Source organism: Phyllobates terribilis, unplaced genomic scaffold (assembly GCF_046119375.1).
Source record: "Phyllobates terribilis strain yellow unplaced genomic scaffold, ASM4611937v1 Scaffold_1__5_contigs__length_1240528914, whole genome shotgun sequence".
Lineage (NCBI taxonomy): Eukaryota > Metazoa > Chordata > Amphibia > Anura > Dendrobatidae > Phyllobates > Phyllobates terribilis.
In genome coordinates, this window is record NW_027362761.1 from 758609963 (window position 1) to 758632861 (window position 22899).

At 51.0% G+C, this 22899-nt stretch overlaps 1 protein-coding gene across 3 annotated transcripts; it reads left to right on the forward strand.

The window, feature by feature from the left end:
- Window positions 1-273: 273 nt before the first annotated feature.
- On the forward strand, window positions 274-21076 carry LOC141170912 (PC-esterase domain-containing protein 1A-like). 3 transcript variants are annotated; one of them, XM_073655189.1, is made up of 8 exons: window positions 3182-3271; window positions 15755-15834; window positions 15938-16170; window positions 16241-16379; window positions 16509-16740; window positions 16967-17062; window positions 17180-17239; window positions 18224-21076. In XM_073655189.1, the coding sequence occupies exons 1-8, from the start codon at window positions 3199-3201 to the stop codon at window positions 18322-18324; spliced, it is 1014 nt and encodes a 337-aa protein (XP_073511290.1). In that variant the 5' UTR covers window positions 3182-3198; the 3' UTR covers window positions 18325-21076. The 3 variants fall into 3 exon arrangements, with proteins under 3 accessions (XP_073511289.1, XP_073511290.1, XP_073511288.1); XM_073655188.1 differs by lacking the exon at window positions 3182-3271 and adding an exon at window positions 274-345 and having other exon boundaries at window positions 16967-17239; XM_073655187.1 differs by having other exon boundaries at window positions 16967-17239.
- The last annotated feature ends 1823 nt before the right edge of the window (window positions 21077-22899 follow it).

The window sequence follows — 22899 nt, forward strand, 5'->3', positions numbered from 1 at the left end:
ATATGTGATGTGTTCATTCCCCTATTATCTACTTATATTCTATATTCATTCCCCATCTATAAAGCACAGGGAATATAATATACAGCTGTGTATATGGGATATATGCTCATTCCCTATTATCTACTTCTACTTCATGTTCATTCCATGTCCTTGATGCACAACCTCGGTCCAAGTGAAATTGTGAACACTATGCGCGCGCAGGGCTTCAAGGCCGTCAGGCCTTTAGGGGGCGGGGCTAGTTGTGTTGGTGGGCGTGGTTATACTGCTGGGCGTGGTTGTTTTTGATGAGGAGAATCAGTTACTTTCAGTTGACGCCGCGCGGGAGGTTGATCTGTGAAGGTGCCGGTGAGTACCCAGCACTGATCTGTCTGTATCCACACTGCGTGCACCGGGTATGTGCTCTCTATTATTCTACTGTCTTGCAGAGCATCTCACCTATAACTTTATACTATTCTACAGTCCTGCAGAGCATCTCACCTACATCTGTATACTGTCCTGCAGAGCATCTCACCTATAACTATACTAGCCTACAGTCCTGCAGAGCAACTCACCTATAACAATACTATTCTGCAGTCCTACAGAGCATCTCACCTACAATTGTATACTATCCTGCAGAGCATCTTACCTATAACTATACTAGGCTACAGTACTGCAGAGCATCTCACCTATAACTATACTAGCCTACAGTCCTGCAGAGCATCTCACCTATAACTTTATACTATTCTACTGTCCTGCTGAGCATCTCACCTATAACTTTATACTATTCTACAGTCCTGCAGAGCATCTCACCTATAACTTTATTATTTTACAGTCCTGCAGAGCATCTCAGCCATTACTCTATACTATTTTACAATCCTACAGCGCATCTCTCACCCATAACTGTACTATTTTACAGTCCTGCAGAGCATCTCACCTATAACTTTATTATTTTACAGTCCTGCAGAGCATCTCAGCCATTACTCTATACTATTTTACAATCCTACAGCGCATCTCTCACCCATAACTGTACTATTTTACAGTCTAGCAGAGCATCTCAGCTATATCTATACTACTCTACTGTTATGCAGAGTATCTCACCTATAACTTTATACTGTTCTACAATCCTGCAGAGTATCTCTCACCCATAACTATTTTACAGTGCTGCAGAGCATCTCACCTATATATCTATTCTACTGTCCTGCAGAGTACCTCACATATAAAAGTATTTGCTTGTCCTGCTGAACATCTCACACAACTCTATCATTTCCCTGTCCTGAAGAACCTCTCACCCATAACTCTATACTATTCTAATATCTTGCAGAGCATCTCACCTAGAAATTTGTATTATTCGACTGTCCTGCAGAACATCTCACATATAACGCTATAATATTCTATTGTGTTGCAGAACATCTCAGTATACTAATATTGTGCTTTGAATAGCCTGTCGTAATATGGGGATTGTATGCATTTAGAATTGCTGCAGAGCATCTCACAGATCAATGTACTCTGCAGCACTGTGCACATGAAGGATCTGCTGCCGAGCATCGCTCAGTATATCAAGTGGCAGCTGCAAGTGAGAGGGTTGCCTCTGGCCGTAGTCGGTGGCCTCCAGTGGCCGTGGTGTCCCAGGCTGTGAGAGGGTTTCATGCCCTTGTAGTCGTAGAGAGTAGGGGTCAGCCAGGACCACCTGATTCCAGGCAGTACAAAGCATGGCAGCTCCAGCCGCTCAGTATGACGACACCTGTAACCCGACAGTATCTGCTGTACTGCCACAACGCGGAGCGGGGTCCGTTCTCACCCCCTCCGGATGTAAGATCTACCCGAGCTCCATCATCACTGCTCCCAGATGTACGACGCCGCTGTCTGCACCCACCGCCACTGTGCTCTGCTGCTGTGGCGCCTCATTCCAGACCTCCTGGCCATTACCCAGCACAGGAGCGGCCGGACACACCGGCACCTTCAGGACCTCCTGACCATTACCCAGCACAGGACCGGCCGGACACACCGGCACCTTCAGGACCTCCTGACCATTACCCAGCACAGGAGCGGCCGGACACACCGGCACCTTCAGGACCTCCTGGCCATTACCCAGCACAGGAGCGGCCGGACACACCGGCACCTTCAGGACCTCCTGGCCATTACCCAGCACAGGACCGGCCGGACACACCGGCACCTTCAGGACCCCCTGGCCATTACCCAGCACAGGAGCGGCCGGACACACCGGCACCTTCAGGACCTCCTGACCATTACCCAGCATAGGACCGGCCGGACACACCGGCACCTTCAGGACCTCCTGGCCATTACCCAGCACAGGACCGGCCGGACACACCGGCACCTTCAGGACCTCCTGGCCATTACCCAGCACAGGAGCGGCCGGACACACCGGCACCTTCAGGACCTCCTGGCCATTACCCAGCACAGGACCGGCCGGACACACCGGCACCTTCAGGACCCCCTGGCCATTACCCAGCACAGGAGCAGCCGGACACACCGGCACCTTCAGGACCTCCTGACCATTACCCAGCATAGGACCGGCCGGACACACCGGCACCTTCAGGACCTCCTGGCCATTACCCAGCATAGGACCGGCTGGACACACCGGCACCTTCAGGACCTCCTGGCCATTACCCAGCACAGGACTGGCCGGACACACCGGCACCTTCAGCGCCTCCTGGCCATTACCCAGCACAGGAGCGGCCGGACACACCGGCACCTTCAGGGCCTCCTGGCCATTACCCAGCACAGGAGCGGCCGGACACACCGGCACCTTCAGGACCTCCTGGCCATTACCCAGCACAGGACCGGCCGGACACACCGGCACCTTCAGGACCTCCTGGCCATTACCCAGCACAGGAGCGGCCGGACACACCAGCACCTTCAGGACCTCCTGGCCATTACCCAGCACAGGAGCGGCCGGACACACCAGCACCTTCAGGACCCCCTGGCCATTACCCAGCACAGGAGCGGCCGGACACACCGGCACCTCGGGTTGGTTTGAATCCTGCCGACTGCGCCAAAGTTGACGCGCCCCCTGGGACACATCGGCACCTTCTGGACCTCCTGGCCATTACCCAGCACAGGACCGGCCGGACACACCGGCACCTTCAGGACCGCCTTTACTCTTGAGACTAAACCTGCAGCAAGTTGTCCTGTGCAGTGCTGCCAGTGACAGCTGAGTCTCTGTGTTCTCTTGCACGTTCTGGATGTTGTGGTGCCATCATGGCGTGCTTCCGATCAGCAGATGTGCGGCAGTTACTACACAACAAGTTTGTCATTGTCCTCGGAGACTCCAGTAAGTGACCGCTTCCTGTAGGTACTGTGTGTATATGACGCACCCCCTGGGCCTGTGTTGTGCAGGGAATACCCGGAGCCGGATCGCTGGGGGTTGTAGTCTCCGTGGCGTTGACCCGGCCCGTGCCCAGGGTGGTCAATTCAGTGGCAGTCTTATTAGTGTGATAATAGTCCGACTACGCCACCCGTGGATTGCGGTCAGTGGGGACCGCCGCTGCAAGGCAGACCGCTGAGGCCGGTGTTATATGTGCAGCTAAGAATGGGATGACTCCCCACGGGAGAAGTATAGCCTCAGGGCAGTTAGTGTGGATGATGGGAGTGATGGTGCACGAGCGCAGCAGGAATAACTCAGAGTCCGTGCAGTGCAGTTCAGGGTCTTTACTGATGTTATAAAGCAGACCCTGCCGGGAGTACTGGCTAGCAGTAGAGGCCTGGTCAGTCTGAGGGCAAGCAGGATCTCCCCTGGCCAGGTGGAGTTGTAGGCCTCCCCGTCTAGCTGCACTCTTCCTGGCTACCTTGCTGTATGCGGGTAAAAGTAGCCCACGTCCCTGAGTATACCGTGTGGTGCTCACCCGTACGGCCGGTAACTTGGGGCCTCCTGTTAGCCTCTTCTCCACGATGGCGGTGCTGGTCCCTTGCTTGTGACCGTGCCTCCGGGCTTCTATGGCCAGAGGACATGGAATCCCCTGCCGGTTGGATTCTGCTGCTGGACCTGGATGTCCCCACAGCCTCGGACTCCGTGTCCGGGTTTAGTGTATTCAGCCAAGGCGAGCTATCTGGCTTCCAGCCCCTGGCACTCGCTCCTGCTCCTACAGAGCTCCTGCTGTCACTTTCCCTCTCCAGGCTCTGACTCCCAGACTCTGACTGACCTAATCCCGCTCCAGACCCAGTTTATAAGGGCAGATTCCTCCCCTCCCAGGTCTGGGCGGGCGGTGTTGCATGCTTAGGGCTCCTGACCAGAGAAACCTCCCACTTGCTCTCAGACGTAATATTTCTATTACTGTGGTAACCAGACCCCTGGGGTGCCACATATATATCAGTCTGTATCCCCCACATGTGACAAACAGTCCCCCCCCACCAGTAGTCAGATCAGAACTGTCTCCTCCTTCTTAGATTGATGATGGCTGGCTCTGATCCCCCCAATAGTCAGCTCAGAGCCAGCTACTCATGGTTATAATGGCTCCGGCTCATGTCTGACCAGTTCTCTCCCCAGTAGTTGGGTCAGAGCCAGCTGATACTTCTCATGATGATGGTTCTGGGTTTGTGTCAGGTCAGAGCCAACTTCACATAGTGAAGCGTCAGGCTCATGTCTGAACAGTTCTACCCACCATCTTCCTCAATAGTCAGATCAGAGCTGACTTCTATTTGTCATGGTTATGATGGGTCCAGACTAATGTCTGAGCAGTCTCCCTCAGTAGTCGGATCAGAGCCAACAACTCCTTCTCATGGTGATAATGGTTCCAGGTTCTTGTCTGAGCAGGTTTCCACCCAGTAATTAGGTGGAAGCGATCTGCTTCTTATGGTGTTGATGGCTCTAGGTTCACAACGTCTGAGCTGTTCTTTTCTAGTAGTCCGATCAGACAGAGCCAACTGCTCCTACTATAGGTGATGCAAAAAAAAGGAGCATGGACCACACCTCCAAAAATCATACATTTAATATCTATATATATAATCGTCTTATCCCGTCTGTCTGTGTGTCTGTCTGTCCAGGAAATCCCGCGTCGCTCATTGGTCCGGCAGCGGCCAATCAGCGCCGGGGGATTTCTAAAAAAAGATAGCGGCCGTTAGCGGCTCATCTGATGGACGGAGCTGAGCGGCGATGCAGCCGGCTGCTCTTCCAGCTCTACCTGGTCTTCTGTAGGCACTTGAGGGGCTGGCTGGAGAAAGGTGAGGACGGGCACCACGATAGCGTTGTTTACTTGTGTCCAGGATCGGGGAAAGTCTCCGAGTACGGTGCTGATCATTTCCTCCTTTTCCTCTATGGGTTGAGGGTTTTCCTGATCTTCATCCGTGCTTTGCAACTTCTCGGGGCACTTTTTCAGGTGGTCTCTGGAGACAGTGGCTGTGGTCTCTCCTCCATCCTTGCTGATGACGTACACCTTTGGATTATTGTGGCTTGAGGGCAGTACGGTGTACGGGTACTTTTCCCACTGGTCGTCCAACTTATGGAGCCGCCTTTTTCTTTTCAAGACCTGCTCTCCAGGTACCAGGGGAACAGCGGGAGCATGTTGGTTATAAGTCCTCTCCTGCCTTTCTCTTGATTGACAGAGACTTTGCTCTACGCTCTCCTGTACTTTCCGGTACTGCTGCTGCCGTTCTGTATCCCAGTCTGCCTCTGGCGAGGTGTCAGGACTCCCATATCCAGGTCAACAGGCAGCTTACCAGGTCTTGCTCGCATTAGGTAAGCCGGGGTACAGTTGGTGGAACCTACCGGGATGTGGTTATACAGGTCCACCAGATCAGGCAGTTTCTCAGGCCACAGGCTGCGTTCTTCCAGGGGCAATGTTTTTAGCAGATCTATCACCACCTGGTTCATCTTCTCGCAGAGTCCATTGGTTTGGGGGTGATAGGGCGTCGTTCTTATCTTCCGGCAGCCGTACAGGTTGCAGAACTCCTGGAAGACCTTCGCTTCGAAGGCTGGTCCTTGGTCTGTCAACACCTGTTCCGGATACCCGTGCGGACGGCAGAAGTGCAGCTGGAAGGCCCTAGCTGCTGTTTGTGCTGTTAAGTCTTTGACAGGGACCACCACCAGGAACCGGGAGTAGTGATCCACGATGGTTAGGGCGTAGACATACCCACTTCTGCTTGGAGCCAGTTTAACATGGTCCAGAGCGACCAGTTCCAGCAGCTGCCTGGTGATGATGGGCTGCAGGGGAGTCCTCTGGCTGGCACGGTCCCTTCTTCTTAGATTGCACGGGCCACAGTCTCTACACCATCTCTCAATGGCTCCTCTCATGCCTATCCAGTAGAACCGTTCACGCAGCAGGAACTCCAGCTTCTTCGATCCGAAGTGCCCTGCCCCATTGTGGTAGGCCTCCAGCACCATAGCTGCGTCCCGTCTCGGTACCACAACCTGCCAGATCAGTTCATGTGTCCGGGAATTGACCATTCTGTGGCAGAACTTCTCCTTGTAGAGAAACAGTCTGCTTTTTTCCGTCCACAGTTGCTTGGTCTCTTCCGGAGCATCTGGGTCCAGGCGGGCGTCAGCATCTCCTTCACCAGATGGACTGCGGGGTCACTGTCTTGCGTCTCCGCCCAGTTGTAGTGGGGTAAGGGGTTGAACGTAGCGGATCGCTGGCCCCTCACACGGTGGGAATACTAGGTAATCCCATGACGGTGGAACGCAGGGAGTTCGACCTCTTCCAGTTCTTCTGGATCTTCCCCTCCGTCCGGTAGGTTTGGCATCCTGGACAGGGCGTCCGCGTTGGTATTGGAGCGTCCTGCCCGGTATTTGATCGTGAACTCATAATTGGACAGACGGGCCATCCATCTCTGCTCCAGGGAACCCAGTCTTGCAGTGTCCAGGTGGGTCAACGGGTTGTTGTCCGTGTACACGGTGAACCTGGAAGAGGCAAGGTAATGCTTAAAATGTTCGGTTACCGCCCACACCACTGCCAGGAACTCTAGGTTGAACGAGCTGTAATTCTCAGGGTTTCTTTCCGTGGGTCGCAGTTTTCGGCTGGCGTAAGCAATTACCTGTTCTCTCCCCTGCTGGATCTGGGACAGTACGGCTCCTAGCCCGATGTTGCTTGCGTCCGTGTGGAGGATAAAGGGCTGGCTGTAATCAGGGTACGCCAGGATTTCATCCCCCGTGAGGGCCATCTTCAGCTGGCGGAATGACTCCTCTTCCAGCTTTTCCCATCTGAAGGGTGGCTTCTGGTTTTTGGCCTTCCTGGACTGGCCTATCAGGAGGTCCTGCATAGGAGCTGCCTTCTTGGTAAAACCGGGAATGAATCTTCGGTAGTAGCCTACCAACCCGAGGAACTGCCGCACTTCCTTTATGCTGGATGGTCTTGGCCAGTCCTTAATCACGGTGATCTTGTCAGGGTCGGGAGCCACTCCGTCAGCACTCACTACGTGTCCCAGGTACTGTACCTTTGGCTTCAGTAGATGACACTTTGAGGGTTTTACCTTTAGGCCATAGTTTGCCAGGGCTTCAAACACTTCTGCCAGGTGTTCCAGATGGTCCTCATAGGTCTTTGAATAGACGATGACATCGTCCAGGTATAATAGGACCGTCTCGAAGTTCCGGTGTCCCAGACAGCATTCCATCAACCGTTGGAAGGTTCCTGGTGCGTTGCAGAGCCCGAACGGCATACAGTTAAATTCGCTGAGTCCCATCAGGGTGGTGATTGCGGTCTTCTCCCGGTCCGCCTCTGCTACAGGAACCTGCCAGTACCCGCTAGTGAGATCCAAAGTAGAGAAGAAGTTAGCAGATTTTAATGCAGCCAAGAACTCTTCTATCCTTGGTAACGGGTACGCATCTTTGTGTGTGATACGGTTGACCTTCCTGTAGTCTACACACATTCTCATGGTGTTGTCTTTCTTTTTCACTAAGACTAGTGGAGCTGCCCAGGGGCTACAGCTGTCCCTAATTACCCCAGCCTCCTTCATGTCTTTTAGCATCCCCTTGGCGTGTTGATAGTGTGCAGGGGGTACGGGTCGGTATCTCTCCTTTATGGGAGGATGGTCTCCCGTGGGGATGTGATGTTCTACCCCCTTTACTCGCCCGAAGTCTAGCGCGTGTTTACTAAACACTCTCTTGTTCTCTTGAACCACCCGATAGACTCCCTGTTTTTGGTGTGAGGGAGTGGAGTTAGTACCCAAATGCAGTTGCTGACACCAGTCCTCCATTGGTTTCTTAGAGCCGTTACCTTCCTCTAGTTGAGATGGAGGCAAGGGTTCCACGGCCTGTACAGAGTTCTGGTTGATGGTGAACAATTTGGCTAGCGTGGCATACCGGGGCAGGTATACTTCTCTCTCCCCGATATTTATGACCCTCCTATGGCATACATCGACCACCCCCCCCGTGCTGTCAAAATGGTGGGCCTACTGTCTGAGTAGACGGGTTCTACCATTGCTTGGTAGTCTCTACCTCTTAGACCAATAGCTGCCCGGCACCAAATCATCATCTCACTTTTCGGGGGCATGGCAATAGGGAACGGGTCACACATTCTCACTCTACCTATCTCACCACCAGATAATTCCACTTGTTGCCGCTTCATCAGTGCCCGGATCTCTTTTTGGAGGACACGCTGCTGGCTGGAACTGGCGTTCTTGGCAACCTGTTGCAAAATAAGAATCACCTCTGCAAGACAGTTTTCAATTACGTTAGTACCTAGGGTTATTTTTGGGTGACTCTCGCGACGGTCAATGTCCACAATGATCAGTCCTTGTGCCGGCAGTTCACCTTTACCGACCTTGATGGTCACCTCCTTTAAATCCTATCTGCGGCACGGGCTGACCATTGCTGGCGCTAATGCTCAGGTCGTCATCTGGGTAGCGGGTTATGTCCGAGTCATTCCAGTACCGCTTGAAGAGCACGTACAGGATGGTAGTCACCTGTGACCCAGCGCCGCGAGGCGCTCATCTCCCGGCCGGCAACAGCAGAAGGACCCCGACCGCCGGACCCATCTGCGGGACGGAGATGCTGCCGGGAGATGAGCGGCGCGAGGCGCTCATCTCCCGGCCGGTAGCAGTGGAAGGACCGCCGGCGCCGCTGACCTCCATGCGGAAGGGAGGACCGGGGACCAGCGCTGCGGGTCGGGATACTTCTGCTGCGAGCGCCCGCTATGTCCCGGGTTCTCGCAGCGTAAGTAGCCGCACAGGCAGCGCCGCTCCCCGGTCCTCACCAAGACGATTCGATGATTGGTCGCGGTCTTCGGACCCGACCAATCACTGATCTTAGCGCAAAACTTAAACACCGCTGTGCTGATTGGTCGCGGGCAGCGTCGGCGACCAATCACCGATTTGGGCGCCAAATTTAAATATCGGCCGCGACCAATCACCACAGCGGTGTTTAAATGTGGAGCCAAGATCGGTGATTGGTCGCGGCCGATATTTAAATTTGACGCCCAAATCGGTGATTGGTCGCGGTCAGCGTCCGCGACCAATCAGCACTATATTGTTTAACTTTGGCGCCAAGATCAGTCATTGGTCGCGGGCCAAGACAGCGACCAATCACCGATTTGTGCGGCACTTTTAAATAGTGTCTGCGACCAATTGGATGTCAGCGCCGCAGCCTGTGCGGATACTTCCTCTGCAAGAACCAGGGACATGAGCGGGCGCTCGCAGCAGAAGTATCCCGACCCGCAGCGCCGCTCCCCAGTCCTCCCTTCACACCCTAGCCGCTGATCTCCCCACTGTATCAGCATGGTGTTACAAAGGTCCGGAAATTTGTGTTAAAAATCGCTGATTGGTATCTGGCGCTGCCCGCGACCAATCACCTATTTGGGCGCCAAATTTAAATATCGGCCGCGACCAATCAGCACAGCGGTGTTTAAATATGGAGCCAAGATCGGTGATTGGTCGCGGCCGTTATTTAAATTTGGCGCCCATATCGGTGTTTGGTCGCGAGCAGCGCCAGCGACCAATCAGCGATTTTTAACACAAATGTCCGGACCTTTGTAACACCATGCGGATACTGTGGGGACATCAGCGGCTAGGGTGTGAAGGGAGGACCGGGGAGCGGCGCTGCGGGTCGGGATACTTCTGCTGCGAGCGCCCGCTCATTTCCCGGGTTCTCGGAGCGGAAGTATCTGCACAAGCAGCGCCGATAACATCCATGCGGCTAGGGTGTGAAGAGAGGACCGGGGAGCGGCGCTGACATCCATGCGGCTAGGGTGTGAAGGGAGGACCGGGGAGCGGCGCTGACATCCAATTGGTCGCGGCCGCTATTTAAATCTGCCGCACAAATCGGTGATTGGTCGCGGTCTTGGCCCACGACCAATCACGGATCTTGCCGCAAAAGTTAAACACTACGGTGCTGATTGGTCGGGGACGCTGCCCGCGACCAATCACCGATTTGGGTTCCACATTCAAATATCGGCCGCGACCAATCACCGATCTTGGCTCCACGTCGGCGACCAATCACCGATTTGTGCGGCACATTTAAATAGCGGCTGCGACCAATTGGATGTCAGCGCCGGTCCTCCCTTCACGCCCTAGCCGCATGGATGTCAGCGGTGCTGCCTGTGCGGATACTTCCGCTCCGAGAACCCGGGACATGAGCGGCTGCTCGGAGCAGAAGTATCCCGACCCGCAGCGCCGCTCCCCGGTCTTCCCTTCACACCCTAGCCGCTGATGTCCCCACAGTATCCGCATGGTGTTACAAAGGTCCGGACATTTGTGTTAAAAATCGCTGATTGGTCGCGGGCGGTGCCCGCGACCAATTGCCGATCTTGGCGGTAAGTTCAAACACCGCTGTACTGATTGGTCGCGGACGCTATTTAAATGTGCCGCCAAAATAGGTGATTGGTCGCCGACGCTGTGCGCGACCAATCAGCACAGCGGTGTTTGAATTTGCCGCCAAGATCGGTGATTGGTCGCGGGCACCGCCATCGACCAATCAGCGATTTTTAACACAAATGTCCGGATCTTTGTAACACCATGCGGATACTGTGGGGACATCAGCGGCTAGGGTGTGAAGGGAGGACCGGGGAGCGGCGCTGCGGGTCGGGATACTTCTGCTGCGAGCAGTCGCTCATGTCCCGGGTTCTTGCAGTGGAACTATCCGCACAGACAGCGGCGCTGACATCCATGCGGCTAGGGTGTGAAGGGAGGACCGGGGAGCGGCGCTGACATCCAATTGGTCGCGGCCGCTATTTAAATTTAAATGTGGCGCCAAAATCGGTGATTGATCGCGCCCAGCGTCGGCAACCAATCAGCACAGCGGTGTTTAAATGTGGAGCCAAGATCGGTGATTGGTCGCGGCCGATATTTAAATTTGGCGCCCAAATCGGTGATTGGTCGCGAGCAGCGCCAGCGACCAATCAGCGATTTTTAACACAAATGTCCGGATCTTTGTAACACCATGCGGATACTGTGGGGACATCAGCGGCTAGGGTGTGAAGGGAGGACCGGGGAGCGGCGCTGCGGGTCGGGATACTTCTGCTGCGAGAGCCTGCTCATGTCCCGGGTTCTCGCAGTGGAAGTACCCGCACAGGCAGGTCCTCACTAATAGATTCCGCTCCCCGCTCCTCACCAATACGATTCGCTGATTGGTCGCGCTCTCCACACCCGACCAATCAGTGATCTTGGCGCTAAAGTTAAACACCGCTCTGCTGATTGGTTGCGGCCGCTGCCGCAACCAATCACCGATTTGGGCGCCACATTTAAATAGCGGCCGCAACCAATCATCGATTTGGGCGCCACATTTAAATAGCGGCCGCAACCAATCACCGATCTTGCCGCCACATTTAAACACTGCTGTGCTGATTGGACGCCGGACGCGTCCAATCAGCGAGATTGGCGCCAAATTTAAACAACGCTCTTCTGATTGGTTGCGGACTCCAGCCGCGACCAATCAACGAGATTGGCGCCAAATTTAAACCTCACTCTGCTGATTGGTCGCGGCCGGTGGTTGCGACCAATCTGCGTTTTTTGTGCCAAATTTAAACAACGCTCTGCTGATTGGTCGCGGCCGGCGACTGTGACCAATCAGCAGCATTGGGGCCAAATGTAAACCCCGCTCTGCTGATTGGTCGCGGTCGCCGGCCTCGACCCATCAGCATTATTGGTGCCAAATTTAAACCCTGCTCTGCTGATTGGTCACGGTCGCCGGCCGCGACCAATCAGCACTATTGTCGCCAAATTTAAACACCTCTTTGCTGATTGGTCGCGGTCGCGACTAATCAGCGAGATTGGCGCCAAATTTAAACAACGCTCTGCTGATTGGTCGCGCTCCTCCCATTTGGCACATACGATTTTAATTAGCAGGAGACTGCAAAGAGGGTCTAGCCTATTTTTGCTCTCACTTGAGAGCTTGAGGAAGGTGAGTCAAAATGTTCCTTTCATGTGGTGTTGGTGCAGTGTGTCGGCCATTGTTGCTGTGGTTTTGTGCTTGTGGGGCGGCGTGGCCTGGAGTCATGGGGACTCGGTCTTGCAGCATGGGTGCTGTGAGGCACCAGGCCGCCCGCCCTGCTGGTGCATTGTCGCTACGGCGGTGGTTGGCGTACGGCGCTGCTCCCTATCAGGCAGGAAATGTTAGGACCCACTAAGAGGTTTGCCGTGACGTGGCAGTGGGCTTCATACAGTCTGATCAGAATGTTAAACCAAGAACCTCATGTTCAGTTATATTCACACTGCTCAAAAAAATAAAGGGAACACTCAAATAACACATCCTAGATCTGAATGAATGAAATATTCTCATTGAATACTTTGTTCTGTGCAAAGTTGAATGTGCTGACAACAAAACCACACAAAAATCATCAATGGAAATCAAATTTATTAACCAATGGAGGCCTGGATTTGGAGTCACTCCCAAAATTAAAGTGGAAAAACACACTATAGGCTGATCCAACTTTGATGTAATGTCCTTAAAACAAGTCAAAATGAGGCTCAGTATTGTGTGTGGCCTCCACGTGCCTGTATGACCTCCCTACAACACCTGGGCATGCTCCTGATGAGGTTGCGGATGGTCTCCTGTGAGATCTCCTCCCAGACCTGGACTAAAGCATCCGCCGACTCCTGGACAGTCTGTGGTGCAACGCGACGTTGGTGGATAGAGCGAGACATGATGTCCCAGATGTGCTCAATCGGATTCAGGTCTGGGGAACGGGCGGGCCAGTCCATAGCTTCAATGCCTTCATCTTGCAGGAACTGCTGACACACTCCAGCCACATGAGGTCTGGCATTGTCCTGCATTAGGAGGAACACAGGGCCATCCGCACCAGCATATGGTCTCACAAGGGGTTTGAGGATCTCATCTCGGTACCTAATGGCAGTCAGGCTACCTCTGGCGAGCACATGGAGGGCTGTGCGACCTTCCAAAGAAATGCCACCCCACACCATTACTGACCCACTGCCAAACCAGTCATGCTGAAGGATGTTGCAGGCAGCAGATCGCTCTCCACAGCGTCTCCAAACTCTGTCACATCTGTCACATGTGCTCAGTGTGAACCTGCTTTCATCTGTGAAGAGCACAGAGCGCCAGTGGCGACTTTGCCAGTCCTGGTGTTCTATGGAAAATGCCAAGCATCCTGCACGGTGTTGGGCTGTGAGCACAACCCCCGTCTGTGGACGTCGGGCCCTCATACCACCCTCATGGACTCGGTTTCTAACAGTTTGTGCAGACACATGCACATTTGTGGCCTGCTGGAGGTCATTTTTCAGGGCTCTACCAGTTCTCCTCCTGTTCCTCCTTGCACAAAGGCGGAGGTAGCGGTCTTGCTGGGTTGTTACCCTCCTACGGCCCCCTCCATGTCTCCTGGTGTACTGGCCTGTCTTCTGGTAGCGCCTCCAGCCTCTGGACACTACGCTGACAGACACAGCAAACCTTCTTGCCACATCTCGCATTCATGTGCCATCCTGGATGAGCTGCACTACCTGAGCAACTTCTGTGGGTTGTAGAGTCCATCTCATGCTACCACGAGTGTGAAAGCACAACCAACATTCAAAAGTGACCAAAACATCAGCCAGAAAGCATTGGTACTGAGATGTGGTCTGTGGTCCCCACCTGCAGAACCACTCCTTTATTGAGGGTGTCTTGATAATTGCCAATAATTTCCATCTATTGTCTATTCCATTTGCACAACAGCATGTGAAGTTGATTGTCAATCAGTGTTGCTTCCTAAGTGGACAGTTTGATTTCACAGAAGTTTTATTTACCTCGAGTTATATTCTGTTGTTTGTGTTCCCTTTATTTATTTGAGCAGTGTACGTTTGCCGAGAGGCATTAGATCAAATGTATGATTTTTTGGAGGTGCAGTCCATGCTCCTTTCTTTTGCCCTACTATAGGTTATGATGGCTCCATTCCTGCTTCTGTGCATTTCTCCCTCCAGTAGTCAGGTCAGAGCCGGCTGCCACTTTACATGGTTATGATGGCTTTGGGCTTGTGTCTGTGCATTTCTCCCCCCAGTAGTCAGATCAGAGCCAGCAGCTCCTTCTCATGGTGATGATGGCTTTGGGTTCATGTCTGTGCAATTCTCCCCTCATTAATCAGGTCAGATCCAGCTGTTCTTTCTTGCTATGTTAATGGCTGCAGAACACAACCTAGTAGCCAGGTCAGGGCCCATTTCTCATGGTCATGATGTCTGGGCTTGTGTCTGAGCAGTTTTCCCCCAATTGTCATGTCAGAGTTGGCTGTTTCTTCTCATGGTAATGATGGGTCACGGCTCATGTTTGAGCATTTTTTCCCTTAGTAGTCAGGTCAGAGCCGGCAGCTCCTTCTCCTGGTAGTGGCGGTGCCAATCTATTGCCTCAGCAGTTGTTCCCCAGTAGACAGCTCAGTTCTAGCTGCTCTTCCTCATGGTGACATTGGCTCCCTTTTGAGCAGTTCTTCCTCAGCAGTCAGATCTGAGCCCTCTAATTCTTCTGGTAGTGTTAATTGCTTCTCATGGTGAAGGCATCAGGCTCATGTTTGAGTAGTTCCACCCTCCCCACAGTAGTCAGGTTAGAGCTGGATGCTATTTCTCAAGGTTGTGATGGCTCTTGGCTTGGGTTTGAGCAGTTCTCCTCTCAGTAGTCAGGTCAGTGCTAGCAGCTTCTTCTCGTCATGATGGCTCTGAGTTTGTGTCTGAGCAATTCTTACTGAGTAGTCCGGTCAAACCCAACTTCTGTTTCTCATGGTTATGTTGGTACCCTGCTTGTATCTGAGCAGTTCTCCCCCCAATAGTCAGGATTGAGCCGGATGCTCTTTTTCATTATGAAGTCTGGCTCTGAACATTTCTACCCCCATTAGTCATGTCAGAATCGGCTACTTCTTTTCTTAATGATAATGGCCCTGAAGGGAATGTCTGACGAGTGGCGTGTACCTCCATGGGCAACACTAGAACTTTTACTCCCGTCAGAGACTGAAGTGAAATTCCTGGCGTACGGAACGCCACAGCTATTCATGAATTAGACGAGCTGTGGCATCAGGCCATCACTGCCCCATCCCGTCCAGCTCTGCCAGTTTCTGCAGTGACAATGCCAAAAATTGCAACAAAAGTTTGCTTTTTTTTATTATCCCCCCCACCAAGCTTTTACACCAATTTTTGGCGTAAAAGCTTTGATGCATTGTAGCCAATAGATCTAGGCTCACGTCTGAGCAGTCAGGTCAGAGCCAGCCACTCCTCTCAGCGATGGTGACTCCAAGCATGTGTCTGAGCTTTTTTCCCTCTAGTAGTCAAGTCAGAGCTGGCTGCTATTTCTTAAAGTTATGGTGGCTCCGGTCTGGTATCTAAGCAGTTTTTCCTAGTAGTTGGGTCAGAGTCGGCAGCTCCTTCTCATGGTGGTGATGGCTTAGGGTTTGCATCTGAGCCATGTGACTCTTTTGTCTTTTAGTCCAGAGATCCGTGTATAAAGACCTGGTGAAGCTGCTGCAGGATGACAAGTTGTTGTCTAAAGCTCAGATGAAACGGGAGGTAAGATCTTCAGCATGGACACGTGCTGCACTTTCTTAGCATGCTCTGTGCTTCTAGGCTACCTGTCATGCCCATGGTTCAACCGTTGTATTCTTCTCCACAGGGGGAGATGACTTTTGAGAAAGACTCGCTGGTAGAGGGCGGCATCCTTAGTGGAATGCAAAATGGTACCGCATACCGAGAAGTGCGCCAGTACCGGAGTGGCCACCATCTAGTTCGCTTCTACTTCATATCTCTTGTCTATTCTGCTTACCTGGAGAGCATACTGTCAGATTTCGAGAGTGGCCCCCAACCTGATGTGCTGATAGTAAACTCCTGTGTCTGGGATCTCACGAGGTGTCCATTGTGGTTCACGGTAGCCGCCATCATATTGAAGACAGATCCTCATCGTACTCATCTCTTTCAGGTATGATAACAAACATCTGGAGGCTTACAAGACCAACCTGGACCAGCTGTTTCTGCGCCTCAAGGAGGTACTTAGCCCCGAGTGCCTCATCATATGGACCATGACCATGCCAGTTGGATGCAAGGATTACTTCCCAGAGGTAACTGCTCCATGTCTGAGCCATGGCTATGGGGAAAACCTTGTGCATGTAGATATGTCGTGCTGCGTCTGGGGCGCGTGAATATTTTTCCAGTATAACATGTTTACTACTGTGAATCTCTGTTTCCAGAACACTGCACACAACCTGCAGATCAACATCGTGGAGGGGAACTTCTTCAGCGGCACTTTAGCAGATTTCCATAAGCTGGACATGCACTATCACTTCTGTGGTGAACTGCACCTCAGGTGCCACGATGCCACCCACTGGATCCAGTTGGCACATCGGAAGTACTCCCAGATCCTCCTGTACCACATTGCAATGGCTTGGGGGGTGGAGCTGCCAAAGAGCAAGATCCCGGAATGTGCGTGATACTGCTTATCCCACATCATGTATTACCCGTACTTCACATATATTGGTTCCTGTGGTCTAGGTGCTCACAATCTAATGTTTCTATCCTGGACACTTTCTCTGTCCTTGGTAGTATATCACTGTCTACTAGACAGTCCTAAAATCTGCTCTTCTGCCGTATTGAGCTCTACATTTGCCAGTCCTGTAATAATTTGCTCTCTTTCCCACCCTTGTTTCAGGCTCTACTGTTCATGCAGCACCTACACACTTGGTTACATTAGGAAAAAATCCCAAGCTGCACCCCAGAACCAATAAGCGAACGCCCTGTAGTCGGGGTAAGATTTTATTACTGTTCGCTTCAAGTGAGGTAGTCCTAAAACTACAATACTCTAGGCAGAGGCTTTTGTGTGGGAGCAGCTGCATCGACTTAGACCAATCATCTGTTTCTGTAGAGCCATCTTACATGCCGGGGTACTCGACCTTCAACAAGAGGGACACTGACTCTACGTCTGGTGAGTATCACTGTCTTACACATTTTTCCTAGATGTATCCGTAACGTTATTTGTAACCTGTGCCCTGAGTACTACATTAAAGAGAAGCTCATCAACTCAGATGGTAAAGACCGAGCGCACCCCTTCTCCTGTCCATCCTTCCTGCACCACGGCTGACTCTTCTCCCTCCTGCACCATGGAGTTGTGTGCTCCTGCTCCTCTTTCTTTTCTCCTTGTAATGCAGTGTTATCTCCTCCTCTTCTCCCTCCACGGATGGTGTTTTCTGTGTTTCAGCTGTATTAATCTTTGTGACCAATAGCCCGCTCCCCAGTGCCAATATAAACCTTTGCTACTTCACTTTTCCAGTTAATGACCCAGTCAGGGACCCTTGGAGAGATTTATAATCTTAGGAGGGCATCAGCCTCAGCTTCGTGATCCGCTGAGGTTATGTGTGGGGAACAGTAGCCGCATCACTACTACTCCCAAAATTGCTATCAAAAGCATCACTAATCCCAGAACTAAAACCATTAGCATCATTGCATTTAGCAGCATCACCATTGGTACTGTTACCTTTACACTCTGTACCAGCATTCTCACTACCACCACCCTAAAATTACTATCTAATTTGTATAAGACCGCCTGGCCTCTCTTTCGCCGGACCCTGCTCAGCCCTCCCCTTTAGACCCACTCGGTCGGTCCTTCCTCAGACCTTACTCCTTCTCTTCCTCCACATCCCTCGGTTGGTTCTCCTACCCTTCCTCCAATTTCTTCCATCTTCCCTCCCCGAACGCCTTGGTCAGCCATCACTCCCTCCCTCGTTTCGGACCCCTTGGTCAATATTTACTCCCTCCCCACAGACCCCTTCCCCCTCGGTCCTTCCTCTCTTCCCTCATCTCACCTCGGTCAGTCTTGCTTCCCTCCTCACGGACCTCTTTCTCAGTAGGTCCTCCCTCCGGACCCCTTGGTTGGTTGATCCTTCCGATAATACTTCTTGTCCTCCTCCAGGTCCTGCCTTCACCCACCTTCCTTGTGCTGAAAGTAAGTTCCTCCTCCCCACCAAGGCACCACCCATGAACTTCGGCAACTTTCCCTCCCGTGCGCCATAGCCACAAGAAGACTGGAATATGAAAATCACGACAAGGAGGAGACTGAAGCCAAGGAGGTGTGGACCCACCCGTATGCGCATCCTCCAGAGTATCAGCCCAGGATCTACTAATCTCAGCTGGGGTCCCTTGACTCGTTTTTGGGCCCTGCATTGTGAGAGTCTGACTCCAGTTACTTGCACTATACTGCTGATTTTTGTTTTTTGGACTTGTTTATTGTACTGAAGTTCTGAGAAGAATTCCTATAAACTGTTGTTTAAATATTTACGCCTTGGAGGGTGTGCGTCCTGGGGCAGGAATTGCACTAGGCCATGCTTGAATAGGCCATGTGTTTTGTTTTTTTCGCACTATTCTGTCATGATGTTGTTGGTGAAATTGAATAACACCCCACCACCCTGGAGGTTGTCACCTCTGTCCTGTGTTGTGAAGTATCTGCACTATGAAAATAGTATTAACCCACTCCCACCCAGGCTGCTGTAGAATAGCTGTTTACTCTATTTTGCACTTTTGCATCAGATGTTTTGTTACATTTTAATTTTCTGTGTTTGATCAGTAATATGTGTAGTCAGTGGAGAAAATGGCAGACCCTACCCCAGTTCTGTGTGAAATATATACTGAGGTACAAGTCTATGTGTATGAAGGGACTGAGCCCTCACCCTTTGCCAAGGGTGTAATCTAAAGTTGTTTTTTCTGTTTGTTTTTTTAGTACTTTTCCTGTTATTGTTACATTGGATATTTTTCCTTTTTTGGAATAAAGTTTCTCCAGACGAGTTAGAAAAGTCAGTGTTCTTATCTTAATTTATAATTCTTTCCTGGGATCGAACCACAGATTCCAGCCACTGAAAGTAATCACCAGGTTTCTCTGATCTCATGTATTCCTACAATCTCATGTTCTGCCATGCTTCATCCTGTGCACCATGGTTCGCAATGCAAGGAACCCAGTATAGACGAACACAACAGATCCACAAAAGGAGGAGTTTTTGGTAAGTTGTGCATTCATTTTTTTCCCCTCAACCATGACCATACCAGAAGAGAAGACTGGGCATGAAACCTATAGGTAGAAAAAAAGGAAGGTCCTCCCCAAACAAGTTAGTGGTTTCCTGCCGTAGGTGGGAGACCTGTAGGTCCCAGGTTGTCCTCTGTGAGGAATGAAAGGTAATTTCTTCCTTTTCTTTTTCTCTGGAGTGGGAACCCTTTTTTTGTTTTTGCTTTTCCTTCAAAGCTGGAGTCCTGGAAATAATTACGTAAGGGTGGTCTTCAGGCATTATCCATCTTCTACTGAGTCCCTCCTGCCAGACATCACTTCCACCAGCCTCACTCACTTTGGCTGGTGCAATTGGAATTTTGGATGATTGCCCATCGGAGTCCGCTCAAAGGGTCTTTTTCTGAGGTCAAGCGCTGCTCTTCAGTGCGAGATTAAGGCCATTCATGCATCATTTACAGCATTAAAGATGACGTGTAGCATGGTGCTGGAAAGGAGGAGAGACTGAACTTCTAGGTACTCCCCTCTGGCATCATGGGGGAGCAGGGTTCTGGAAGTACAATAGATGATGAGCAGGGGATCCACAGCTCCATGTGTCCTCGAAATATTTATTATGAAGTAGACTATGGGAGAGGTGGGTTACACCTCAAACTGCTCGGTTGCCTGATTTAAGATAGATAGTCCTTTCGAAGCATTGAGATCTTATGCCACTGACCCTCCATCTTAATCAGTATGCAATACGGGTCCTTGTGAGCGTTCATGGCTTTCGTTTTATTGATTTTCTAATCTGTCTCCACCTGTTCTTTTTGCATTGATTATTGTAGAAGAAAAGACCCAGAAAGGCTACCTGAAAAACTAATAAACTAATAGGGAGTGCCCCTTATGTAAATCTGTCTCCATCCTGCTCCAAATATTTGTGTATTGAAATAACAGTTTTAGAGGAATCCTCAGCTTTTCCAAGGGTGGTTAAGAAATTACTAAGACAAGAAGTCCGTAATTCCCTTAAAGGGAAAGCAATTTATAGGAGTCATCTTGGCTCTTTCAATGTTGGGAAGTGTATATGTAGTGATGCGCATATTATTGAGCTGTGAAGCTGCTCATGTGAAAAGACTTTCTAGATGTTTGCAGAAATCTAAAATATTTTCTCTTACAGCAGAGAATAAAAACACTCCTGCCCTTCCCATACATCCTGACCTGCTGACCAACATAGCAGCAGAATCTCAGCCTCATTTGCTTCATTGATAATGCTGGTTGTCCCCCTTTTCTTGTTCTTTTTCCTTATTATGTACTTTGACAAAGTCACTGGCAAAGTACTGGAGGGGAGATATGTAGCACTGAGATTGTTAGCTCCGTAATTAAACAGGAAAAAGGTTCCACCACACAAAGGAATAAGGGGTTAATCAGCCATCTTTAGTGCTAGGGTGATTAAACACCTGTAGAGAGGGAGAAGGTCAGAGGATAAAATCCCAACCTTTTAGAGTATTTGTGTGTAGGGAGGGCATGGAGGTGAAAGCTCTGAGCTGTTTTGTCATGTGAAGGAAAGGCAAATCTTGGGTTGTTTGTTCCTGGTTACCCATAGCAACAAGGACTGTGCCATACGTTATGTTTTGCTTTTCCTGTTAGGCCGGATAGGGCGTGTTTGTTTTAACTAACTTTGCTGTAGTTTATGCAGCACTTTTAATAAACTCAGCATAAGATTTAAAGAGACAGTGTTCCTGTGTACCTCTCTGTGCAACCAAGTGAGCTGATCTACCACAATTGGTGTTAGAAGTGCGGGCAAGATCCCCAGGAAGCAAGCGTGACGGCTGTGGACAGACTGTATGTCCTGGGTGAAGGCGGCTGTGAGCATGGAACAGCGGTCAGACAAAATGGAGGAGTTGAACAAGCACCTGGTCCAAAGCCAACAGCAGCAGCAGCTGTAACAGTACCAGCAACAGAGTCGACAACAGCAGCAGCAGCAGATTGATTTACTCACAGCAGCGGTTCGTGGCACGGCAGTGGCTCCGACTTCAATGTCAGCTGATGATTTCTCTGTTCTGAAGGCGGTGAGGAGAGCCTTGCAGAAGATGACCCCGGGTGATGAGATAGAGGCCTTTTTAACAGTTTTTGAAAGGGTCGCCGATAGAAACTACCGCCAGAGCAGTGGCCAGAATTCCTGACGCCACACTTAACTGGGGAGCCACAAAACGCCTACTATGATTTTACAGGATGCCAAAGAATCTGAAAAATTGAAAACAGAAATTTTGCCGCTCTTGGGGGTGATAATGTCTGTCAGGGCATAACGGGTCCACCTCTGGGTATATCACCGTGACAAACCCCCATGCTCTCAAATGTTTGATCTGCTGCACCTCATCCAAAAGTGATTACAGCCGGAGTCCTCTACCCCAGCGCAGATGGTGGAGTGAGTTGTAATGGACCAGTTGCAGACTTGGGTTGCCGGAACACCGATGACTTGATCGGACTGGTTGAACGGTATCAGGTGGTCGACAGGTCTGTGGGGAGGCAGCCCATTCCATACTGGGGGGCGAGGTTAAAAAGGGGGTTGGGCATCCAAAGTCCAAGGGGGCGGCAGAGGTCATGCCAAGGCCATCATCGGGGGATGTGGTTTGCTGGAGATGTCATGGCCCAAGTCATATAGCAGCCCATTGTCCCCTGACCACTGAGAAAATGGACTGTAGCAATGGACCCTTGTGAGGGACACACTCCCTCTCCAAGTGATCCCTGGGAAGAAGGTGGGCGTCCGCTGCATTGACGGGGATGCTAAAGACTATCCTTTGGCCAGAGTGGTCATTGACACGGCCCGAGGTACTGAGTCCCATGAGGTCGGCGTGGTCCAGGATTTGTAACATCCAATTATCATAGGTCAGGACTTTGTGTTGTTTTGGGACTTGTGGGGGAGGGTCCCGGTGTTATGTGGTGGGAGCGGTCCCGCGCCGCTCCCAGCACATTAACCCCCGCAATGCTGCGATCAAAGTCGATCGCAGCATTGCGGTGGCAAGGGGAGGTGATCGGGATACTCACCTCTCCTGCCGGCACCCAACGCTGTCTGCCGCGGCTTCCTGGATGTTGCCATGACGACCCGATGTCGTCATGACAACATCCGGGTCACCAGACAGCTGGAAGATAGTTTGGTCATGCTCAGTACATGACCAAAGTATCTTCTGCATCTGCAGTGCTGACATCCTGTATAGCACAGGGATGGTGCTCCATCCCTATACTATACAGGCGATCAGAATAAAAAAAAAGTGAAAGTCCCATAGTGGGATAAAGAATAAAAGTAAAAAAAGTATTAAAATATGAAAAAAAAATTTGTAAAAATATTTAAAAAAATAATCCACCAAAAATAAAAATATAATGTACCCATCAATAAATTTTATTATGAAAAAAAACAACAAAACAATAAAAGTAGTATATTTGGTATCGCCGCGTCTGGAACGACCTGACCTATAAAACTATCTCACTAGTTAACCCCTTTAGTGAACACGGTAAAAAAATAAATAAAAAACGAAGCAAAAAACAATGCTTTATCATTATACCTCCAAACAAAAAATTGAATAACACGTGATCGAAAAGACGAATATAAATAAAAATGGTAC